This window comes from Squalius cephalus (assembly GCF_949319135.1).
Source record: "Squalius cephalus genome assembly, chromosome: 12".
Taxonomy (NCBI): domain Eukaryota; kingdom Metazoa; phylum Chordata; class Actinopteri; order Cypriniformes; family Leuciscidae; genus Squalius; species Squalius cephalus.
The window spans coordinates 37,420,565-37,445,257 of record NC_137133.1 but is presented as its reverse complement, the minus strand read 5'-3'; the positions used below and the strand labels follow the sequence as shown (position 1 = coordinate 37,445,257).

The 24,693-nt window shown below is 37.4% G+C and overlaps 1 protein-coding gene across 1 annotated transcript; it reads right to left on the bottom strand.

The window, feature by feature from the left end:
- On the bottom strand, positions 1-23,753 carry LOC307168690 (solute carrier family 22 member 23). Its single transcript, XM_079888857.1, has 10 exons — positions 22,853-23,753; positions 19,931-20,034; positions 19,691-19,845; positions 10,742-10,910; positions 9,102-9,229; positions 8,302-8,404; positions 6,774-6,985; positions 6,562-6,594; positions 3,763-3,886; positions 1-2,273 (listed from the first exon to the last, which is right to left on the bottom strand). The coding sequence occupies exons 1-10, from the start codon at positions 23,231-23,233 to the stop codon at positions 1,907-1,909; spliced, it is 1,776 nt and encodes a 591-aa protein (XP_079744983.1). The 5' UTR covers positions 23,234-23,753; the 3' UTR covers positions 1-1,906.
- Between the last annotated feature and the right edge of the window lie 940 nt (positions 23,754-24,693).

Genomic DNA, 24,693 nt, shown 5'->3' with positions numbered 1-24,693 from the left:
CCCCAATGTGCTTTAATTTTTTGAAGTATTGTGGAGTGCGGAAGCTCATACAGGACAGCAGCCGAATGCATATACAGTAATCTTACAGAGATGCGAGTATTGATCCTGTGCTTGTTTCTTATTACTCACTACTCCTGCCGTTAGGATGTGAAATGCCACGACTCATATTCAGAGATAAATATATATATCCCAGAAGCCTGTATACACACAATACCTGCAATCACAGTTTAAAACCTTGACATGTTTCATTAATGTCCTGCTATAAGTTAGGGAGGCTGTTTTTTCTTCTTTTTTTTCTTAATTTGGTACTATATTCAGTAGTTTGAGGATGAACAGGAGTTTTGTGATGTTCAAGTTACTCCACAGCTATTCTACACATTAATAATAATAATAATAATTGATAAATATACATGAAAACACTCAGCAGCCCTTCTAGTGGTCTTGCTCCACATCAACCAGAGTTCACATTTATGATTTGAGTAAATGTCATGAAAGCGTGTCTGGGTCACATTTCACTACAAAATCAAAGGTAGAATAAAATTATATTATAATATTTATGCATTGTGACTTTATTTTCATTTCCCCTCCTCCTAAATTATCATCAGCACAATGCAAAATTAAATTACCATAATGCATCTGCACATTATTCTTATTTTTCTTATTCTTGATGATTGTCATTACATTCTCATTACTTAAATGCATTTATGTTCTTACTTAGCAAATAACAAACATCAAGCCAGTACAATACTAAAATAGTACATAAATGACATTTTTCACATCACATTAATAATACGGGAGGAAAATGTGTCACAATGCAAACGTGATTTTGATGTGCGATATGACCCATGACACAGTAACTGTTCCCCAGATGAAGGTTATTGAGTTTGTGAATGTTTACATGTTACGAGCAGACCATTAAGTTGTGCTGTTGTATTTTTTTAAGCCATCATCTGTCCAGTTGTGGTTTCATACACGCTCAGTTCAGATTCATCTGGCCGACTCATGATTGCTTCTCTAGTTTTAGTGCAAAACAGACAGACTAAAAAAACCTGAACATAGTGAGGTGCGCACGAACACGACGGGCTTCATTCATGAAACGTGAGCAAAACTCATTTCTGTTGCGCTTGACCACCATTCCTATGAACGGAAAGCATTTCAACCAGGGCTTGACATTAACTTCTGGCTAGTGGGTTTCCAAAGTTACTAGCCACTCGTCATTTCCACTGGCCACAATTTTGCCATTGATACCATGGGGGAAAACTGCCATAATGATATTTTTAATATCAGGAATATTAGGCTACTGTCACTTTAAGACCTGACGCACGGATCCATTATACTGTTACACATGCGGTTTCCTTCTCAACTGTTTACATTCACTTAAAACATGACGGGAATACTCGCATTTTCACATTATTTAGTGTGTATTTGACTGTTTAAGCGCAATAAGCAGTGAAAAAGATTTTTTTTTAATACTGACACTGGGTGCGAGCACAAAATCGTCAGGAATGAGTAAAATTATGCGCAATTCCACACCGAAATTCAAGCCCTGTTACACAAAAAATATTCACTCGTGTCCTGAATGAGGCCCGTCGTTCCTTATCGTCGTCATTCTGTCCTTAATAAATACCAAACATTTACCAAACTTACAAAAAAGCACATTCAAATCAGTGAAACTCCTCCACGAGGTTGTTGTTCGGTGACGTTAAATTAGTGGCCGTTCGAAAAATAGAACTCCTTTCGCTGAATGCAAGTTTAAAATAACATTTTCAGTTTCTCTTCTGCTGGTTAATGAGGCGTTTGACACGTTATCAGCACATCCGTACGCGGAGTACGAATGAAACTCTTTCTTTACAATCGAACCGATCGCTCACACTGTTCTTCGTTTGGCCGTTCTTAGAAAATGCCGTCATGAAGTCCTCACGCCGTTGGCTGTACTGTTGCTAGGCACTGAGCCGTTGCCGGGGGTGACGACCTGGTGAAGGGGCGTGTCCTGAACGCGTGAGTATTCCCTGACCTCGGTTCTGGCCAGGAGGTGGTGCTGTTCTCCGGGGAGGATGGGCCTCCTCAGAAGCCCCTCCCCCTCAGCGATAGTCTCAGGCAGTGGTTGGCCGGCGGTTTCCGGTAGCAACGGTATGCAAATGATGCAGAGCAGCGTGCAACAGGTGAGGATCACATGATGCAGGAAGAAACCCTTCTGATTGTGGAGCTCCATGAGCGGGGCTGTTAACATGCCGAACCCTGCGCTCGCCAGGACCAGACCCACGCCGCCACCCCTGTGACCACAAACCAGAAGACACTGGTCAAAACACACATTCATCACGCCAAAGATCAGGTAATGGGGTGTAACGATTCCCTCATGTCACGATATGATATTATTGCGATACTCCAAGACATATGATAAAAGGTTAATACAAAATGTACTGTTGGTTTAAATGCTAAATTTGTTTTGCATTGTGTGTGTAAATGAATATTCTTGGACTTGGCGCTGAAACCCAAAGCTCAGGACAATAGAGACGCCAGAATAACAATATTCATGATTCTGAAGCTGAAAATACAGAATTATTTTAGACTAATATCCTTGCACTCTTTCACTGACTAGATATATATAAAATAATGTCGGTCACTTTTAACTGGTAACAAACATCTGGCATTATCAGGACACACAAATATTCCCCCATTGCATTATATTCAACATTATATATTAGTTTAATGTAGTACTGACACTACAACTCTGAAAACTTGAATTTTTCTCTCACAGTAATTTTTATTTTGGGTGAACTATACACAATATTGTTGCATTTGCTATATTTTTGTGACACGCTATATTGTTACACCTCTATTCCTCGGTTTAATTGTTGGGTTACACTGTATTTTGATTGATTTTCCACTTTACGCATTTTAACTATAATGCAAAAATGTCCACTAATTCTCAGAGACTGTTAGGTTCGGGTTAGGGGAAATAAGTCTTTTTGTGCACGAGTGTGTGTAAAGTACAATAAATTAGTTTTGTAGTCTATTGCCCAATAATATCTTGTTTCATTTTATTTTAATACTGACAGTGGCACATTATATATTTGTTTATTTTAATTTCCTTTTATACATTTTATTTATTTTCACTTATATGTGAGTGTGTGCCAATAGAGTTATTTTAAATTGAAAGAAATCAAGAGTTCAGCGCGGACAGTGAGGAGCTCCTGGTCTCGGCTTCATTCCAGTTTCTAGATTTTGATCAACTTTGTTGATGACAAACACAAACTTTCTTCTAAGAGCAACAAAATACCCCTTACGGCATTAGTCCTGGCTTTTGTTCACACAGGGCGCGTTCCAGGACTGATCCCGGCAATGTTACTAGATCCCCATCCCGGCATTAATCCCGGCATCAATCCCGGGACGTGTTAGCTTCACACAGAAGGCACTTTTTACGGCAATTTCCCAGGATCAACGCGCTGTGTGAAAGGGGCTTCAAGTGATGTGGAAATATGCTAATACGGGAAATATGCAAATACAGGAAATATGCTAATACGGGACAGTCCGTCAGTGGTCGTGGGCGGAGCATGAGCAATATGACATCATATTGCTTAGAAAATCCAAACGCTTGATTTTTGAAAGTGTTTAGGCTTTTTGAGGATTAAAAAAAAAGAAAAAAGGAGTGAATGGATTTTTTTCAAAGACACATTTAAATGCAAACGCCATATAAACATGACTTGTGCATCCGCCGACCCCTTTAAGAGTGATCCGACAGACAGACTGATGTGTGCTGACCTGATGACAGTCGGTGTGATCTCTGCGCAGTAAAAGATGCTGAGCGTGCTGACAGCGTGAGACGAGAACATCCCGATGATGGAGAACGCGTACGAGAAGCGCCGATTCAGGGTGTCTCGCAGAACTGGGACAGACAAGAGAACATTTCAGACCACAGGCACTTCGACAAACAGATCCAGGGTTTCCCTGTCTAATGACCCCTATAGCAACATTGGTAATAACTGACACTGAGCATGTTGTGAAATTAATAACATGCACATAAATGTTTAAATATATCTTATAAAAAAATATTTGCATTCAAATCAATGTAACAATTTATGCCAACATGTTGTTGAGTTACTGTACACAGACATGCATGCTTGTGTTTTTATAAACGAGGCCCTTTCCTTTCCCAAGTCATCATTGATCGTTTTAACAAGAAAAATAATACATATATAAAAATATAAAATATATGGAAGCCCATTTCTGCTGGTTTAAAGAGTAAAAACATAAATAAAAAGGAAAATTGTGCGATTAAGTTTAACCCTCTGGTGCTGTTAACGTGTCGGACAAAAATAACCACTTTTTTATTTCTATGAAATTAATGTACTATATTTTAGTTCGATAATGTTCGATTTCATGGTACTAAATTATATTTATGCAGTAGTAATAATCTATAGACCTGAAAATGACTTAAACTGTGGTAAAACGTGAATGCTTTAAAGGACAGACTTAAGTTTAATGGCTCCCAGAATATTTTGAATAATAAATTAATATGAATATCTGAACATGCAATATATCAAAAGAAAGAACGGAGCACCTGCTTTTAAACAACAAACAAAAAAAAGTTTTATTTTAGCTTCATGCATTCTTTTTTTTTATCAAAACTTGAATGTGGGCAAGTTTGATAAAAAAGCAACATTGTGCGTCTGTTTCTTGTTTGTATCTGTATTTTGATCCGGAGATTCTGTACTCATTCCGAATGTGCGTAATAGCGCCCCCTACCATATAACAGTGAAAACACGGAAAGCTGGAGAAGTCCGGCATTGGTGCGGAAAGAGTAAAAGACACTTGGCAGATTATTGCTAAAGTGAATAAAGTTACATTTTTTTGTCATGAAAAATGCATTAAAAACACAATTTTCTTAATTTTTGATATGAAATGTATATATTTTCCCAAAAAAAATTATGATAAAACTGTGAAAAAAATCAAAGCCATAAATCTAAACATGTTGAGTTCCAAAGTTAAGGTTGATATCTCAAAAAATGAGCTTTCAGTCAGAGTTTGTTTGGGCGCAGTACCGAACGCTTCCACTAGATGATATCCGTTCCCCATTAATCCTCACCTCAAGGAGCGCAAGTGTGACTATTCTTTTTTTCTATGGACAATTTAACATTTTCAAATCATGTCCATGATTTTTTTTGTGTGTGTGTTCACACAGCTAGTGCCAAAACCTTTACCAAGTTTCGAATCATTCCGATGAATAATTTTTTTTTTTTTTTACTCAATTTACAATTTTTTGGGTCATAAATGACCATAGAGCACCAGAGGGTAAAATAAGTTTGAAATAGAGTAAAAATAAAGTGACATTGTGGAAAGGAAGAAATAAAGTCGCAATTACCTTTAATATTTATTTATTTATTTACTTACTAAAGTGAAAACAGGCTTCCATAATTATATATACACTTAAGATACTTTATAACAGTGGTTCTCAACTGGGTTTATTCCCAAGACCGAACATCAGTCATTCCCTCATCCTTCCCTCGGGTCATTTTGACCCGAAACGTATAAAAAAAATTTTTTTTGAATTGGGTGTTCATCACAGGGGTCCAAGACCCTAGGACTTCTTTCGCACTTGATCCACAGATGGGTCAATTTGACCCCCATAGGAATGAATGGAATGCGAGGAATGCTTCAGTTCACATAGAAAAACCTAAAAATGCTCAAAATTCAAACTAAAAATGCTTTAACTTTACCAAAAAAGTATTTTATAATGTCTACATGTGTATCTGAATGCATACTGAAGCAAACTGACTTTAGGACCCAGAGGAGCAGCTCATTTACTCCATATAGAGCAATAAGGCCATCTAGAGTCATGAAATATCATCTTATATTATTATTTTTCCACAAGAGTTCGACAAACACACCCAATGTAAGATATTTTGAGCTGAATTAAAAGGGTTATGCATGACATTTGTGAGTTATTTTGAATTTAAGTTGAAAGAATGCGAGGAATGTGCTTAAATTACTATTTATTTATTTATTATTGACCAAATCTGGTTATTTAAAATTAAATAAAATTAAAAAGAATAAAAAATCTCCCCCCCAAAAAAATAAAATTGCATTAAAAAAATAGAAAAAATATTATCAAAATAAAATAAATTCTGAAAAAAAAAAAAAAAAAAAGAAGTATAATTTTAGGGCTTCGGGTCTTTTTGACCCACAAGGGAAAGATGTGTTACAGAGTGTGAGGGAAGGATGAGAGTCATTTAGCAAATATAAACAAAAAATGTCTTCAAAATTAAATTCTGAAATGTATTAACTGGTTGTCTCTTGAGTTGCATAAACTTGCAAGGATCGACTGGGTTGTATATTTTTAAAACATTGCACAGTTTTTTCGTGGTTTTCATTGAATGAGTCACACAACCTGTTCATGTTGGCATTTATTACTGATTTGGCCAAGTGAGATGAAAATGCATCACAATAATGGGATTTATTGGTCAAACTTAAACATTTTGATAATAAAACCCTGCTTTTCCACACACAGTTGAGAACCACTGCTTTATAAAACAATTCATAATACTTTTTGTTTCGTTTTACCTGCATCGTGCCGAAGACTGTACTTCCCGATCACTGTATTAGGAGAAAGAAGACACAGTGAGAGGACAAAACACAAGTGTGTGTGTGTGTGTGTGTGTGTACGTATGGTTGAGCAGACCGAGCTGTAGCAGTGATGCTAACGCAGTGATGATCATGAATGTCAGTAGTGTGTGTGTGTGTGTGTGTGTGTGTGTGTGTGTGTGTGTACGTACGGTTGAGCAGGCCGAGCTGTAGCAGTGATGCTAACGCAGTGATGATCATGAATGTCAGTAGTCCTCCTCTCCTGCCGAATCCTCCCACCACCGGAAACACCAACACACTCGAGGCGAAGGCGATCGCAGCCACTGCGTAATAATGCAGGTGAGACTCGCTTTCCTCCAGAACACTGCGAGCGAAGCAGTGATGGATGCCGTAGCCCGTCAGCCTGAGAGGAAGAAAGAACCATTGATTTTGTGTTGAGATGAGAACGGACGAGCCATGATTAGCTCGGACTGAAAGCTAATCGCCGGCGCTGTTAGTGCAGCAATGCTAACCTGCGGCGTCTAGATCAGGGTTTCAGAGGGAGTCGTTTAGAGATGTAAAACGTACAAATATTTATATACGTAATAATAAAGAAGATTAAAATAAATTAATAAAAACTGATTAAAATTAAACAACATAAATTAATGAAAAATCGATTAAAATAAATAAAACTTAGAAATGTAGAAAAATAAGAAATGTAAAGAAATAATGAAGTAAAAAATAAAATTAAAATAAATAAATACTTTTAGAAGAAATAACAATTCGATTAAAACAAATACATAAAAATGGATTTAAATAAATGAATAAAAACGTATTCAAATTAAAAAAAATGGATTCAAATAAAAAATTTAATAAATAAATACGTTTAGAATAAATTACAATTAGATTAAAACAAATTTATAATGTTTTTTTAAATAAATAAATAAATAATTGGAAATGTAGAGAAGAAACAGTGGACAGATGTAAAAATAAATAAATAAAAATAAATAAAATTAGAATAAGGTTAGAATAAATAAATAAAATTAGTTTAAAATGAATAAACAATAGATTAAAATAAATTATAGATTAAAATAAATACAAAACAAATTGACTAAAATAAAAAAAGTGATGATTAAAATAAGTAAATAAATAACAAATCTAACAGTACAAAAAAAAAAAAAACAATAATGTAAGAATAGAAACTAAATATCTACCAATTACGATTTTAGTAATTATAATTATTTATAATAGTAATTTTTCCACAGTATAAATTGCTATTTAAATGTGAGGAAGAGGGTCCCTGATATCTGTGTGTTTGCGGCGCATTACACACTGAAAGCCCTGATCTAGATCACAGAAAACAATCCCAGAACAGATTCAAGTTTAGAAGTTTGTGATTATAAATCTACTTTCCTTCCAAAGCTGACTAACATGAGCTCTGATATATCAGTGTTTCAGATCGCTCTATCCGTCAGAATCATCTGTTAACAAACAAGTATTCATTACTAGCTCATTGTTTCTGCATTAAATTATTCCATTGTTTAAATTATTTTATTTTTTAGCTAACTGTGATTTTGTACATTTCTGAAATGCATAACTCAGATTACAGATCACTGTAAATTGTAATATGGACTCATGCACTTTCTGTAAAGCTGCTTTGAAACGATGTGTGTGTGAAAAGCGCTATACAAATAAATGTGAACTGAGTTGAATATTGTGAGGACATTTGGAGACACTTACGAGTTCACACACAGGACCACGGTGTTCTTCCACAGGTTTCGGGTGCCGGTCAGTTGCGTTACGCACGACGTCTTTGGCTTCTGTTGCAGTTCTGCTTCCAGCTCTATAAACCATCATCATCATCCTCATCATCATCATCATCATCCTCATCCTCATCATCCTCATCATCATCATCCTCATCATCATCCTCATCATCCTCATCATCATCATCCTCATCATCATCCTCATCCTCATCATCATCCTCATCCTTATCCTCATCATCCTCATCATCCTCATCATCATCATCCTTATCCTCATCATCCTCATCATCATCCTCATCATCATCATCATCATCCTCATCATCATCATCCTCATCATCCTCATCATCATCCTCATCATCATCCTCATCCTCATCATCATCATCATCCTTATCATCATCATCCTCATCATCCTCATCATCATCCTCATCATCATCCTTATCCTCATCATCATCATCATCCTCATCCTCATCATCATCATCATCCTCATCCTCATCCTTATCCTCATCATCATCATCATCCTTATCCTCATCATCATCCTTATCCTCATCATCATCATCATCATCATCATCATCCTCATCATCCTCATCATCATCCTTATCCTCATCATCATCATCATCATCATCCTCATCATCCTCATCATCATCATCATCATCATCATCATCATCCTCATCATCATCCCATCATCATCATCATCATCATCATCATCATCCTCATCATCATCATCATCATCATCCTCCTCAAGGTAAAGCACTGATCTCACCTCAGCGACGGCGGGCTCACCTGAGAGGATGCCACTGGGGTCGGTTGCCGTGTCGACGCTGTTGCTATGGGCGATTCGGTACATTTGTCTCTTGGCTCTTTGGTAATGTTGAGTGGCCAACAACCAGCGCAGGGATTCGGGAAACATCCTGACACGAGAACCACGAGAACCGGAGCATTAGTTCTGTCTAACATCAAACGGTTTATCTTCTTGGTAACACTTTACAATAAGGTTCATTAGTAACATTAATTAATGTATTTACTAACATGAACTAACAATGAGCAATACATTTTGGTTACACTTTATTTTAAGGTGTCGCTGTTACAGTGTAATTATATATTCAAGTACTGAATAATATTAATAAACAACATGTACTTACTATAGGATTAGGGTTTGGTTGAGGGTTAGTTGCATGTAATTATGCATAATTTACTGTTATTACTACGGTAAGTACATGTAACATATGCAACAAGGACACTGTAAAATAAAGTGTTACCCACATTTGTTACAGTATTGATAAATCTTTATTAATGTTAGTTAGTAAAAATACAGCTGTTCATTGTTTGTTCATGTTAGTTGACAGTGCATTAACTAATGTTAGCAAATACAACCTTTGATTTTAATAGTGTATTAGTAAATGTTGAAATTAGTATTAACTAATATTAATAAATGCTGTAGAAGTATTGTTCATTCTTAGTTCATGATGAAACTTTATGTATTTACTAGTTGCCATATCAACACTATATAGAGAAAAAAATGCGCCAAAATTAAAAAAATCTTTGGAAGATATAACTGAACATTTATTTAACAATAGCAAAAGTTAATTTTTAATGTTAATTTTTCATCTCTGTTTTTTTTTTTTTTTTTTTTTTTTTAGACAAATCTGATATTGTTTTTAATCTTATATCTGTTATTTAACAGCTGAGAGAGTTCTTTAATGCTGATCTAACCAGCAGAAGACACTCGCCGGGTTTAAACCCCAGTTGTGCGGGCGGGGCATGTTGTCACACTGAGTTACAATATTCTATTCTATACTTGAAACAAAACCACATGATTGTACTAGACTTGAGTGAAATTAATGTGGGAAAAAATTAATTCTCTGAACCCGAAGTGGATTTACACAAATCGCTCTCCCCTATGTTCTAACAAGCTTTTGCTAACGTTCCCATTAGGTTATAAAAACGTTAGTTCTGAATGTTCTCTGAACGTTTAAAACGGCCCGTTTTTTAAATGTAATGCGAATGTAAAGGAAACATTCCATCTCATCATTCTTCAAACTAATTCGGAATGTTACTTTTGAATGTTTGAATGAACATTCCGAAACTAATAGCAACATTTAAAAACGCTACATCAGACGAAGCGCTTCAGGTAAAAATGTTCCGTGAACGATATTTTTAAAGCACACATTAGACCAGATAACTTTAAACAAGTGTTTTATTAATGTTCCTGGAAGAACGTTTGCTCATGACTTTGAATCTTAATGTTCTGAGAACGTTCCCTGTTGGCTGGCTTGGTTCTTCCTCATAAACTGGATTTTATTTCCATGCATTGCAGTCAGAAATTTTTTATAATTCTTTTATTAAATAGTGGTTTAGTTTTTGTGTTGCATGCATTGGTAGGAGAACCGAACTAGTGTTTCTGTGCTTTATGAGAGTCTTACCAGACATACGGCAGCATGAGCACAAATGGAGCGATGATTGCAATCTGAAGAATCTGCCAATCACGGCACAGCGCCGCTAGACCGGGCATCAGCATCTGCCCGCCCACGATGATCAGACTGGCGATCATGGTCATGGAGAAACGCCATTTGGGCAAACACAACTCAATCCCTGAGAGACGGAGAGATCACCACAAAATCAAAACAGGACACTTCAAGTCATGAATTCACAAATGGACAATCCTTGTTTTTTATGCACAAAATTGTAAAATGTTCCTCATAATTTTCCCTTGTTAATTCTTCCCTCCCTCTTGTACTAACTTGCAGCATCTCTTCTCTTCTCTGATGATGAGGGCGGGGCAACCTGTCACTCACATGAGATCAGCCAATAGCAAACCACAACCATCCAATCAATTCCCCACAGACAAAATCAAACCCTGCCCACATTTGTTTTTGTTCCAGACGCCATTTCACTCGGATATACGTCACAATAGTGGAGAAAAGACGAGCACAACTTCTGTTTCATGTCGACTAAAAAAACAGGAGATCCACTCTATATTAGATTTTATATATACATTTATATATATATTCTTTTTTATGTAGTAAATTGCACCCTTATCATTACAAATGTGTAAAACACAAATATATTTAAATGCATGACATGTAAGATTCAAAAGAAATGACATTTAAAGTATATTTTAGTTTACCATAAATGCTTCTCAGTACATTTTACAACTAAACTTCAAAGACAATAAATGACGAAAAATGACATATAAAGATGTACTTAAAGAGACAGTTCACCCAAAAATGAAAAATCTGTCATAATTTACTCACCCTCAAGTTGTTCCAAACCTGTATAAATGTCTTTCTTCTATTGAACAAAAAGGAAGATATTTAAAAAAAAAAAAGAATAATAATAAATATATATATATATATATATATATATATATATATATATATTATCATACTATGGAAGTCAATGGTGCCCCACAACTGTTTTCTTACTGTAATTTTTACTGTATTTCTGATCAAATGAAATGCAGCCTTTGTAAGTGTCGAGAAGAGACCACAGTGTAACGTTATACTACAACATGTGTGTGTCTATGTGTAAGTAACTCATTAATTTTGCTCTTCAGTTGTCCAAATAAACTCCCAACAGATCAATCTGTCGTCATGAGTGGATATTAAACGGAGAAGATATGCTGGTTATTCTGTGTTGCTGAGGTTATGCTGAAGATGCATTTATGAGTTTTGTCTTTTTTTTCACCTGATTTGAGGCCAAACACCATAAAAAATCTTTTATGAAAGTGAAAATCTTGTTGACGTTATGGCTCCCTTTGTAAATCATTATGATATCCATTATAAACAAAAAGCTTTTGAGAAAATTGGGCGCTGTAAAGCATCAGACTTCAAATGTCATCGGGGTCTGAGCGAAGCAGAAAGTAGCTCCATTAAAGTAAATTAATGAACTCAGAGGTGTTCCGGCGATTGAACACACACACACACACACACACACACACACACACACACACACACACACACACACACACACACACACACACACACACACAGCTTCCCCCGGCCTCTGTAAAAGCTACTTAATCAGCATCACTTAATGTTTGCTCATCAGAAAACCACTTTCTAAAGCACACAGAGAATTAAACAGATCACATAAATTAAACTGTGTGCTTAAAGGAGAACCTGGGCTTAAAGCGACTTTTTTTTACCCCAAAATCAAAAGAATAGGCTATTTATGAAAATATATTTTGCATAAAGAAAATAAGGACTACTTCAAGGCTTTATACATGTCATATATTTTTGTTTGTTTGTTTGTTTTTGCTATTCTTATTCTTAATGTATAATTAAATGCAGTATTTAATTTAATATTTTTCATTAAAAAATATAAATATACTAAAAAAAAGTTTTTATATATATCTAGATCATTCATGAAACTAGATTGCGCAGGCTAACGGTCCTTTACATGCAATCTGCAAGCAATCACATCATTACCACATGACACGATCTGATTGGCTCTGCTGATCCTGCAAGCCAATGAGATTGCTTGCTCAACATTTAAATAATAAGCTAGTCCTGCAATGCTATCTCATTCCTCTAACCCCTCCACCTCCCCAGATCTGATACAGGGTCACAGTCTATGTACAGGGTTTATGTGTGTCTGTTTAGCAGCTTCTTCTGTTTTACTACTTGGTGATTTCATTATACATGTTGAAACTGATCATGCAGAATCCCATGGACTTACGCCAGTGTTCGAATGTTTTTATTTCTTACAGCATGTGGATTTTCCTACACACTCAAAAGGTCACACACTTGCTTTGTCCTGTTGGTTTAATGTTTCTGTGCTTGATTCTCAAATTGGTATGTCTGATCATCTTTTCATAGAACTAAACTCAACTGTGAATTGCCTCTTCCTAGGCTGAATTTACTGTAACCTCAACTCTGTGAATCCACTGCTGTTTTCCAGATCTGTGTAAACTCTCCTTTCCGACTTTACCCTCTTTAGTAATGCTTCCTCTCGACTCAAAACACTGTTTTGCATAGTCATTAAACTTACTAACCTGACACGAGTAACTCAGCTGAGCTCTGCGAGCCATTTCTACACTTCAGTATATATAATCTCTTCCGGTCTATAGCCCTATTCGTACAGGATTTGTTTTACAAGTGTAGATGGAGTAATGTATTTCACCACAGGACGTCTGTAATATTAATGGCCAATTCGCACGGGATAAGAGATCTCAGTAAAACTAGCAGAAGTGGGAGAGTAACTCGATTTACACACCGCCGTCACTCCTGTCGTCATGTGTGTGTTACGCTGCTTCCTGCGCAAACACATATAACCTATATTTATATATATATAAAACAGTAAAGTCCGGTCGAACGATGTACTAATTAACTTCAGATTGGATTGTGTTGGTAATAGGCACTAACGCTAAAAGATGTTTCGTGCCTCTAACAAGTGCTGTCAATCCTCTCTCTGATCTGATGGTGTGTGTGAAACACTTGAGTTTGGCCACAGACTCGTCCCAGCGTCTAGAACGCAAATCAATGCTTTTCAAGCGCATAGGTGTAATTCTATGGGGGGACAGGGGGACACGTCCCCCCCAATATTCAAAGAAGGACAATTTGTCCCCCCCCCCAATATTTGATCATGCTGTATGATTATGCGGGCAATATCAATGTGATTGCAAATACGTCTTTCTTTCCAGCTCCGAAAATATAAAATCCCGGCCGGTCCATTTCCCAAATCCATTCGACTGGCCTTACACTATACATTAACAAAACCTATTTCTCCTGAAATCCATGTCATGTTTTCCCTATACCTTTAGTATCTCGTGCACCGTCAGTGAGTTAGGAAAAACCAAACAGAAGAAGAGTTAGGAGCGCGAAATCTGACAGACATTTGGCACATATCTATGATTGGTAAATATAAAAATATTCTTCCTATTTTTTTTTTTAAATACAGCATTTTGAAAATAGGACCTACTGTATGAGCCTACAAACTGTATTTATTATAATATGTGGCTTGAGCACTTCAGCGAGTTTATTTTTAAACTGACAAGTTACTTTTGTTTAAATTTGTACAAAATAAACAGCATTTCCCCTCATTAGTACATAACTGTTTTACTATCATTGCTCAAGACTTGATATTAGAATATGGTTATCCTGTAACAGTAAATTTAATCAAAATGTTTATAGCCACTATATATGTTTATAGAAGAATATAAGAGAGAGATCACTGGCCGCTTTGTTGTCAATTCAGGCTTGTAATTGATGCCGATGCTGTAATCATTACAGGGTGAGTATACGTTGGTTTGACGATCAGATGTAATAAAATTCCTTGTTGTGTTATACAATTACAAACATTCGGACTCTGACTTTTATTTTATTTTGATTGAAAAAATGTGTGCATGCGCCAACACAAAAAGTCCCACAGCTGTCCCCCCCAATGTGTGATTGACAATTTCGCCCCTGTTCAAGCGTCTCCATACTTGAAAAACCACGGGAAACTACTTTTACACAGGAAATGATGGAATATTTGCTTAAATATTTACAGTGGGTCTATTCGCACGGGATTAGTATTGCCTGAGGTAATTGTTCCGGACCTTTTTACTGAAGGTAAAAGTCGCTGTAATCTTTACTGACATTGTTCGTAATGATGACTGAGATGCACATTCAGACAGGACTAAAATCACTGGTGATTATTACTTTACCCCACCTCTCCATGTTAAACCAATCCCGTCCGAATAGGGCTTTAGTCCTCTCCTCTCCCGCCACCTTCACTAACTTTGACCCTCCCACCTCAGCCTATATCTCAGAGCTAATCAAGCCATCAAACTCGTCTCCCTGTCATCTTGACCCAGCCCCGACTGCCTTACTTGAAGAGTGTGCTTCTGTAATTTCACTGCCCATTCCAATTCTCATTTCCCAACTGCTTAATACTGGTTTTGTTAATCCCTGTTTTAAAGAAACCCGGCCTCGACCATTCTGACACGGCCAATTATAGACCAAATTTGCATCTTCCATTTCTCTCGGAGCTGCTTGAGAAAGTGCTTGCTGTTCAACTATTTGTCATCACAACCTTTATGAATGCATCCAATCAGGTTTTTGCACTCTCCACAGCACTGAGACAGCACTTCTCTGGGTTGTAAATGATCTTCTTATGCCCATCGACTCGGGCTCCATCTGCACTTTAATTCTCCTTGACATCTCTGCTGCATTTGACACCATTTCTCACAGTATTCTCATCTCTCGACTCTCTTTGCTCTTGGTATTTCTGGAACTGTCCTGTTCTGGTTCATTTCCAACTTGTCTGACCATCAGCATTACATTTCTATCCGTCAGGCTAAGTCCACTACGGCCCCTGTCTCACACGGTGTGCCACAGGGCTCTGTTCTTGGACCTTTACTCTTCATCATCTGCATGCTTCCCTTCCCGTCAACATGGCTTTAACTTTCATTGCTATGCAGATTAAATGATACATTCGTTCCCAACGCACTTTCTTCTTTCCCCACCAACTCCATTTTGGCTTGTATAAACTCTTAACTCTTTCCTCGCCAGCGTTTTTGATCATTTTCACAAAAATGTCATGGCCCCCAGAATATTTAGTTGTATGAATATCTGAACATGCAATATATATATATATATATATATATATATATATATAAGAACAGACCCTCTCTCAATGTTATTCTAGTTTCATGCGTTCTTTTTCATCAACACTTAAATATGGGTAAGTTTCATAAAAAAGCAACATTTTGATCAAAAACATGAGAAAATCATGTTTTTGTCAAAGACTACATCCAGATCAGGTTCAGAAGGATGATCAGAACACAGATGGAGTAGATCGAGCTTCACAGGCCTATAGCTCGTCCTGGGTCAACATTTCAGTCAGTAACATTAGGCAGTTTTGATTTATATGCTGTTTAATGTTGATGATCGCTTTATTTTACATATGCATATGATTGCATATGATATCGCATCTTCCTCACACGTGATTTGATCATAGACTGTATAAAATAATGGACGTAGTGTCCGTGACGTCACCCGTAGGTTTCTGAAGAGCATTTCTGGAGCTTAAAGTGAGCGAAGCCGGCCGTCACGTCACTCCCGGATAAACGTAAATGTGCAGCGAGGCGAATTAGCTGAGGTGACGTGACGCTAGCAAAGCAGACAAACGGCTAGTAGTGAGATCAGCGGTAATCCACCTGTCAATCAAATGGCCACGCCCTTAATTATGCAGAACTTTAAGGCTTTATATAATTTAAACGGATGAGTTGTAAAAATAAAAACAGGCTGTAAACACATTTTTTTCTGCTGTAAAGTTTTGCATATTAACATGGGGGTCTATGGGATTGAGTGTGTCTCTAGCGGCCAGTCGATGAATTGCAGATTAAGTCACATAGGTGAGAGACCAAAAAGTTGCCGCTCGGTTTTGACCAGGATATTCAGTACTCTTTCAGAAGATGTGTCATAGCGCCCCCTACCGTATAACAGTGAAAACACGGAAAGACTGAAATTTCCGTCAATGCCGGGGAAAGAGTTAAAGGGATAGTTCTGCCAAAAGGATATTTAACCCATGATTTACTCACCCTCAAGCTGCTCGAGATGCATATGTCAATTATTTTTCAGACGAACACATTTTCAGTTATTTTAGAAAATGTCTAAGATCTTTCAGTGGTTATAATGTGAAGTTATGGGGTCCACCTCCTTCAAGTCCCAAAATGTGCATGCATCCTTCACAAAAGTAATCCATCCGGCTCCAGGAGGATAAACGAAGGCCTTCTGAGGGTAATCCGTGCGGTTTTGTCGTAAAAATATACATATTTAAAACTTTAGAGCCGGATGGATTACTTTTGTGAAGGATGCATGCACATTTTGGGACTTGAAGGAGGTGGACCCCATAGCTTCACATTATAACCACTGAAAGATGTAAGACATTTTCTAAAATAACTGAAAATGTGTTCGTCTGAAAAATAATTGACATATGCATCTCGAACGGCTTGAGGGTGAGTAAATCATGGGTTAAATATCATTTTTGGCCGAACTATCCCTTTAATGAAATAAATACATGGATGTCCAGTCATTTTCTCAAACTAAACACTGATGAAACAAATATACATCTGATTGGTTTACATCGCGTCTCCGTTGACAATATTGATATTGCTGGTTTTCCAGTTTGAGCTTCCAGAACTGTTAAAAACCTGGCTATATTTTTTATTCTTCCCTCCCTTTCTCCCTTTACCAAATCTGCCATTTTCCACCTCTGGAATAGTGCTCGTTTACGTCCGTTCTGAAACATTCTTAAACCCCGTATCAGATCTGGGGAGGTGGAGGGGTTACTGTACGTTCACACCGCCGCCGGCGAGAGCGGCAAAATTCGCTCTCGCCGCCCTGCCACCGACGCCGTAGAAAGATTCGGGGACGCTCTGACGCTCTGACGTAGATTAGAATGCGTGATTTTATAAAAAACTTCATTTAAAGGGGCCGCAAAAACCGTTGCTGCAATTGGTCAAAATCATTATTATTTTGAGCAAATGAATTGCATTCCTGCTTAAAAAACAAGCGTTTTTAGTTCAAAGAAGTTCTAGCGCGAAAATGTTGCCTATAAATAGTGTTGCGCAGCTTTTTCTAATCAACTAACAACACTATGGATGACAAGTCGTACAATAACGGGAAACCCGCAACAGAAATGATTAATTTTTCCTCCATTTTGCTTAGGAACTAATGTGGTGGGAACCAAAGTTTACAGAATTGTGTTCTCTCGTATCCTCTCAGGCGGAGGACTTCTACATTCCGACTGGTTGCCGCTGGTTGCCGCCGAACCGCGTCATAGCTTATTACCATAAAGTTGACTTGATTTCAACTCTTCTCGCCGCTCTCGCCGTCCAAGACGCGCCGCGCCGCCCTCGCCGGAGCTCGCCGCCGGCTCTCATTGAAAATGAATGGCTTCCGGCCACTTTGACGCTCTCGCCGCCGGCGGTGTGAACGCACAGTTAGAGGAATGAGATAGCACTGCAGGACTAGCTTACAGCAAACAATCAACCAGACTATTTAAATGTTGAGCAAGCAATCTCATTGGCTGCAGGATCAGCAGAGCCAATCAGATCGTGTCATGTGGTAATGATGTGATTGCATGTAAAGGACCATCATTCTGCCTTTTTCCATCTCCGGAATATTGCTCGCTTATGTCCGTTTTTAAATATCAATGATGCTGAGACTCTAGGTCATGCTTTCATTACCCCCCGCCTAGACTCCTGTAATTTCCTCTTTTTTGGCGTACCCACTACAACACTTAATAAGCTCCAATATATTCAGACTCCACAGCCAGGGTCCTCACACATACCAAGAAATCCTCCCACATTACTCCAGTTTTATGGAGATTACATTAGCTACGTCTCCGTGTGCAATACAAGGAACTTCTCATCACATTGAAAGCCCTTCATGGTCTCGCTCCCCTGTATATTTCTGACCTCATTCAATTATCTACACCCCTGCCTGCACTCTTGGGTCCTCTGAATCCGGTCTATATATACACACACTAGCAGTGAATAGGTTAGATTTTATATGTTTTTAAAAGAAGTCTCTTCTGCTCACCAAGGCTGCATTTATTTGATTAAAAATACAACAACAACAAAAAACAGAAATATTGTGAAATATTATTACAATATAAATCAGCTGTTTTCTATGTGAATATACAGTAAAGTGTCATTTATTCCTGTGATCAAAGCTGAATGTTCAGCATCATTACTCCAGTCTTCAGTGTCACATGATCCTTCAGAAATCACTCTAATATGAGGATTTGATGCTCAAGAAACATTTATGATTATTATCAATGTTGAAAACAGTTGTGGACAATTTCTTTCAGGATTCTTTGATGAATAGAAAGTTCAAAAGAACAGGTTTTGTAACATTAAACGTTACTGTTCAAAAGTTTGGGGTCAGTAAGAATTTTTATTTAATTTTTTGGGGGAAAGAAATCAATACTTTTATTCATCAAGGGTTAATTAAATTGATCAAAGGTTACAGTAAAGACATTTATAATGTTACAAAATATTCTGTTTCAGATAAATGCTGTTCTTTAGAACTTTTTATTACATGGCTTGGTTGAATTCTAATGTAGAATGCGGTGTGTTATTTCTTGATATCTATACTGGAGTAATGATGCTGAAAATTCAGCTTTGATCACAGGAATAAATTACACTTTACTATATATTCATATAGAAAACAGCTGATTTATATTGTAATAATATTTCACAATTTTTACAGTTTTTTTTTGTATTTTTAATCAAATAAATGCAGCCTTGGTGAGCAGAAGAGACTTCTTTTAAAAACATACAAAACCTTACCGATCCAAAACTTTTGACTGGTAGTGTATATATATATATATAGATGTAGAAACCTCAAGCGAAAGAAAGTGAAGAGAATAAAACTCACTCAGGACGTAAAGGGTCAGTCTGATGGCCGCCAGACAGAATCCTTCGAAGAAGCGTAGCGTGCTGAACATGGCCATATCCACGGAAAACGCCACGGCTAACCCGAACACCAGCACGGACAGCACCGACACCAGCAGAACTGGGATACGGCCCAACCTGACAGGGTTTACAGTAAGAGTTATGAATATACACAGTATATATATACGACCGTAACCATCATGCTACATGTTTGGTAACGTACCAGTCTGCCATCGCTCCCATCAGCAAGTACCCGAAAATGGACCCAACCAACAGAGAGAACTTGGCGATGTGAACCTTCCACTCTCCGTCACACACCAGCGTCCACTGCAAACAAAACAACACAGACTGATACAGAAATATCACATGACCGCTGACAGTCGAACCAGACGCCTTCAACATTTCTCACATTATCAGTTTATTCGCTATAGTTTGGAAAATGGTGATAAAATATGAGCAGAACTCAGTTGATATTTGACTGGTTTTGTCCGTCCTTCTGTTAGACTGTCTCACACATGAATTATGTTGAATATCTGTTAAATTTAACTACACAATTAGATAATACCAGTTTAGCTCAACCAATCACCAAGCAATGCTTCATTGTGTTCAGTCTGTGTGTGAAAAGAGCATTAGCAATTAAAGAAAACACACTTCAGCAAAACATGATCAGCTCAAAGTGTATGAAGAATGTTTGGGTATAATATGTCACAGTTTACTTTATTTTGCTCTCCTCACTTTCATTGATTAATTATAGTGTCCTGCACACACTAGTGAAAAATAAATTGTGTCTGAATTTTTGATTGTATATAGCACCATAATTGTCATTCAAATCAAAGTGTGATATCCACAGTAAGTCATACAGGCCTGCACTTAAAATATGAAATATATGGTGTAACCTCTCAAGAATATAGTGATGGTTCACCCTAAAAATATAATGTTTTGTGACATTATTTTCATGTCAGCTAAGCATTTTTCTCCAAAATAAATAATTTTCCTAACGGGAATTTAAAAAAAAAAAAAAATTACTGTAATGTGTATAAATAAATGTATTGGAATATTTATACATGATGAAAGTATTTAAAGTATTTAAAGAGTATTTTCTATTGTAATGCAGTAAAAACAATTAGAATAATGAGAATCAGATTTAAACTCAAAGCCGAATCATCCAGATGCAATGCAATTTATAAAAGGTTTGGTGGTGAAATGTGGTCAAATATCACGAAAACAATGTCACAATGCAACATCTTCTTGATGCAAATTATAATTAATTTCTCTATATTGATTAAAGATTGAGAAATCCCTACGTAAAAAAGTAAAACACAAACACAAGTAGGGCCTAAAATATCAAATGCATCCTGCATGACTCGCTCCACATTTAAAGGACATTGTGTTTCTGACATTGAAACGTGACAAATTTGATTAGAAATTGACCAATCCACATAGAAGTGAGTAAATATCCTCTATCCTGCAGTGTGAGTCTCATCCTCAAGCAGCAAACGGCCCAGAACGCTTCGTTAGCATTTGTTTACATGAATGAATGAATTAACCTCTTTAACACACTCAGTAAAGATTAGACTATCGGTGTGAGAAAGGTCACACACACACACACACACACACACACACACACACACACACACAGAGCTATTTGGCCGAAGAAACGCTGTGCATCACTTCCGTCAGACTCGTAGATAAACGCGTGAGTTTGAAGGAAAGCTTGTGCATCTTCTGTGTCATGAAGCTCTGAAGGGAAATGTGTGAGATAATGTGACAGAAGCTTTAGTTCTGCGCGAGATGCACATGCAGAGATGTCTATATGGAGTCCCTCGGCATGCAAAGACATTCGCAGGACTGTTTGTGCAATCTGACAGTCCCTTTAAACGCACATTATAGTTTCTGGGCCTCACAGTACACATTTACACATGTTATCTGCATGTTTCTCTCTGCACATTTACCCGTTATCTGCTCCGGTCTGGTCTGGGTGTAACACTGAGCTCTCCGTCTGATATGCACACAGTGAAGAGATACTCACTCATAACCCTGTGACACTGCTGTTTAAACACCTCATTTACATGACTAACGGTGATCAATGCAACCTCTGATCAACTAGATCTGCAAGTGCATCACACAATTGGTATAGTTCTGTGAGTTATTCATATTAAAATTGGAGGGAAACCAGCTGATTTGATGTTAAATGTTTACAGATTTGGTGTGTATTCAAGTGCATGTTCAAGTAGGCCACAAATATAACATGCAATGTGATTTCTCATCATAGTAAACATCAAACCGTCTTGCTAATAAAGAATATAAGATCGTTTTCCAGTGTATTATTGCACAGATGTCTCTGTTAAAGGAAATAAAGGAATAGTTCACCCCGCAAATTTAAAGTCTTTTACCAGTTTACTGTCATGTTACTGTTTTGTTTGTCATTCCAGACCAACGCAAGATTCAATTTGTTAAAGCGATTCACGCATTTGCAATGTATTGGCCAATAGTTTTCATAAAGTTAGGGAAGCTAATTTCCATTTCCTACAATGATGCTTTGGTAGATTTTAATTATTATATTAAAACATTGTGATTATGAGACAAAAAGTTGAAATTATGTCACAAAATTCTAAATTAGGAGATAAAAAGTCACAAAAAGTTGACAGGTTTTGACTTTTTATGACTTAGCACGTCAAAATCTTGCCTTTTTATCTCACTATGATCTCATATTATTATCTCATATGATTTCCCAAATAATGTTTTTCTTATATGGCGGAATGTGCTTCCATTGAATGACAGACAGACCAAAAATTCAAGCTGTTATTTGCTGACAATCTGCTGCATTTTCACCGCTCAAGCGCTCCAGTCCCCATTCACTCCCATTGTAAAGAAAAGAACTGTTCTTTTAAACAGTGTTTAAAAGATGTTCGGCTAAACATCTTCTTTTGTGTTCCAATGAAGAAAGCAAGTCATATGAGTATGGAAGGACACGATGGTGAGTAAATACGACAGAACATGAATGTGAATTTTAACCGATGACGGAATTAAAAAAAAAAAAAAAAAAAAAAAAAAAATGTTTTAGGTGAACTATTCCTTTAAATGGAAGCTTTCCATCAAGCCGGAGGGAATCCTTTTTCCAAGGGCATCCATCAGTAGATCTTACCTTAGTGACCACATTCTGCTGCAGTCCCGATTGCAGCTCGAACCTCCACTCCGAGCACATACACGCCGTAACGAAGCCGTTCTCAGTGCCGTTCCCGATCAGATCCACGAATAAATCCCGTTCCGAGCCCGTCCCGTTCCCCGCGCGCACGCACTTCCTGTCCGGTTGACCGAGCAGAAAGTGATCGGAGAACTGGATGAACGAGATGAGGAAGGCAGGGATCCACGTTAGAGCCACCAGGCGCCTCTGATACCTCCCGAACCCCCCGAGGAACGGCAGAACCACCGTGTCCACCTGCGAGAGCCGCTTGTGCGGTTCGGACTGCGACACATTCCCGTTCTCCGCCGGTGCGTCGAGCCGGTCCAGCCGAACCGCATCCATTGCGCGTCGGTTTCAGGGTCTTTGTCTTAAAATCACACGCACACACACTGAGAGAAGTCTGAAGTCTGAACAGAACCCAGTCTGAATCCGAGCTTTGATAATCCAGTTGATGCGCAAGGGGCCCCATAAGGTCTTTGTCGAACCCGGTGGTCACAGCGCCATCGCCGGGCTGTAGAGACCCGGTGGTCTCCAACAGGTCCGCAGGTTACGCAGCTGATGCACAGGTGTGGCCCGTGTATCCATCATTGAATCCCGCTGAACTCACATCAGGGATGATGATGATGATGATGATGCTGAGCCCGTGAGCCGATCACACCCAACGCTCGCGCACTACCTCATAAATAACCCCTATGTAGGCTAATGAAGGCTTGGTTATAACGCGTCGCACGCCCGCGTGCATCGCACCGCATCCAAAATGCAAGATCCGCCCTCGTCGCGCGCACCGAGCTCTACCATTGGCGCGCGCGTGGCATGCGCGCACACGAACGAACTGTTCTGTTCTGTCCTCCAGTGTGTGTGTTTGTGTGTGTGTGTGATTGGACGAGGGTAACAAAGAGCCTTTGTGTGGCATCTGCCCCCCCATGAGCTCAGGGCAAAAACACTTCAGTGGGATTCAACAATCACTGCGCGCTTAACTTTACACTCGCAGGAGATTCACTGCACATTTATATGAGGTTTATTTCAAATAGACAGATCACACAAAACATCACTCTTCGGATTCAGTATTCAAGCATTAGCCTATATTATATTATATTATATTATATTATATTATATTATATTATATTATATTATATTATATTATATTATATTATATTATATTTTTATTATATTATATTTTATTATATTATGTGAGAACAGTATGCAGAGCATGTAGAGGAAAAGTGCATTATATTATATTATATTATATTACATTTTGATATGCATTATACTGTACATTATCTTGCAAAATGAATAATTAAATAAATGGACCTGAAATATTGATTTGAGTTAAAACAGTTTTATTATAAGAGAAAGAGAGTGCAGTCAATGTTATGAAATCATTATATTATATTAATTATATATATATTATAATATATTATATTATAATGTGCATCATATATACTGTGTTAAAACTATTTTATTATAAGAAAAAGAGTACAATCAATGTTAAGGAATATATTAATGTGCATCATATATAGGCTATACTGTACATTATCTTCCCAAATAATTATTTATTGCCGTTCAATGGACACTTTTAATGGAAAAGTGTTTATTATGTGAGAAAAGACTGTAGAGCACTTAGGAAAAGTGCAGTTTATTATATCATATTAAATGATGTTATATAATATTACATTTTAATGTGCATTATAATGTACATTATCTTGCAAAATGAATAATTAATTAAATGGACCTGTAATATTGATTTGAGTTTTAAACGGTTTTATTATAAGTGCAAAAAGAGTGCAATCAATATTAAGGAA

What these genes read in the sequence shown, in the direction of transcription:
- LOC307168690 (XM_079888857.1), bottom strand. Translation starts at nt 23,233, where the DNA reads ATGGATGCGGTTCGGCTGGACCGGCTCGACGCACCGGCGGAGAACGGG. An exon ending in ATGGGAGCGATGGCAGACTG is followed by an intron (nt 19,846 to 19,930) that starts GTACGTTACCAA and finishes AAACCCTGTCAG; the next exon opens with GTTGGGCCGTATCCCAGTTC. An exon ending in GTGGTCCTGTGTGTGAACTC is followed by an intron (nt 6,986 to 8,301) that starts GTAAGTGTCTCC and finishes TCTTCCTCTCAG; the next exon opens with GCTGACGGGCTACGGCATCC.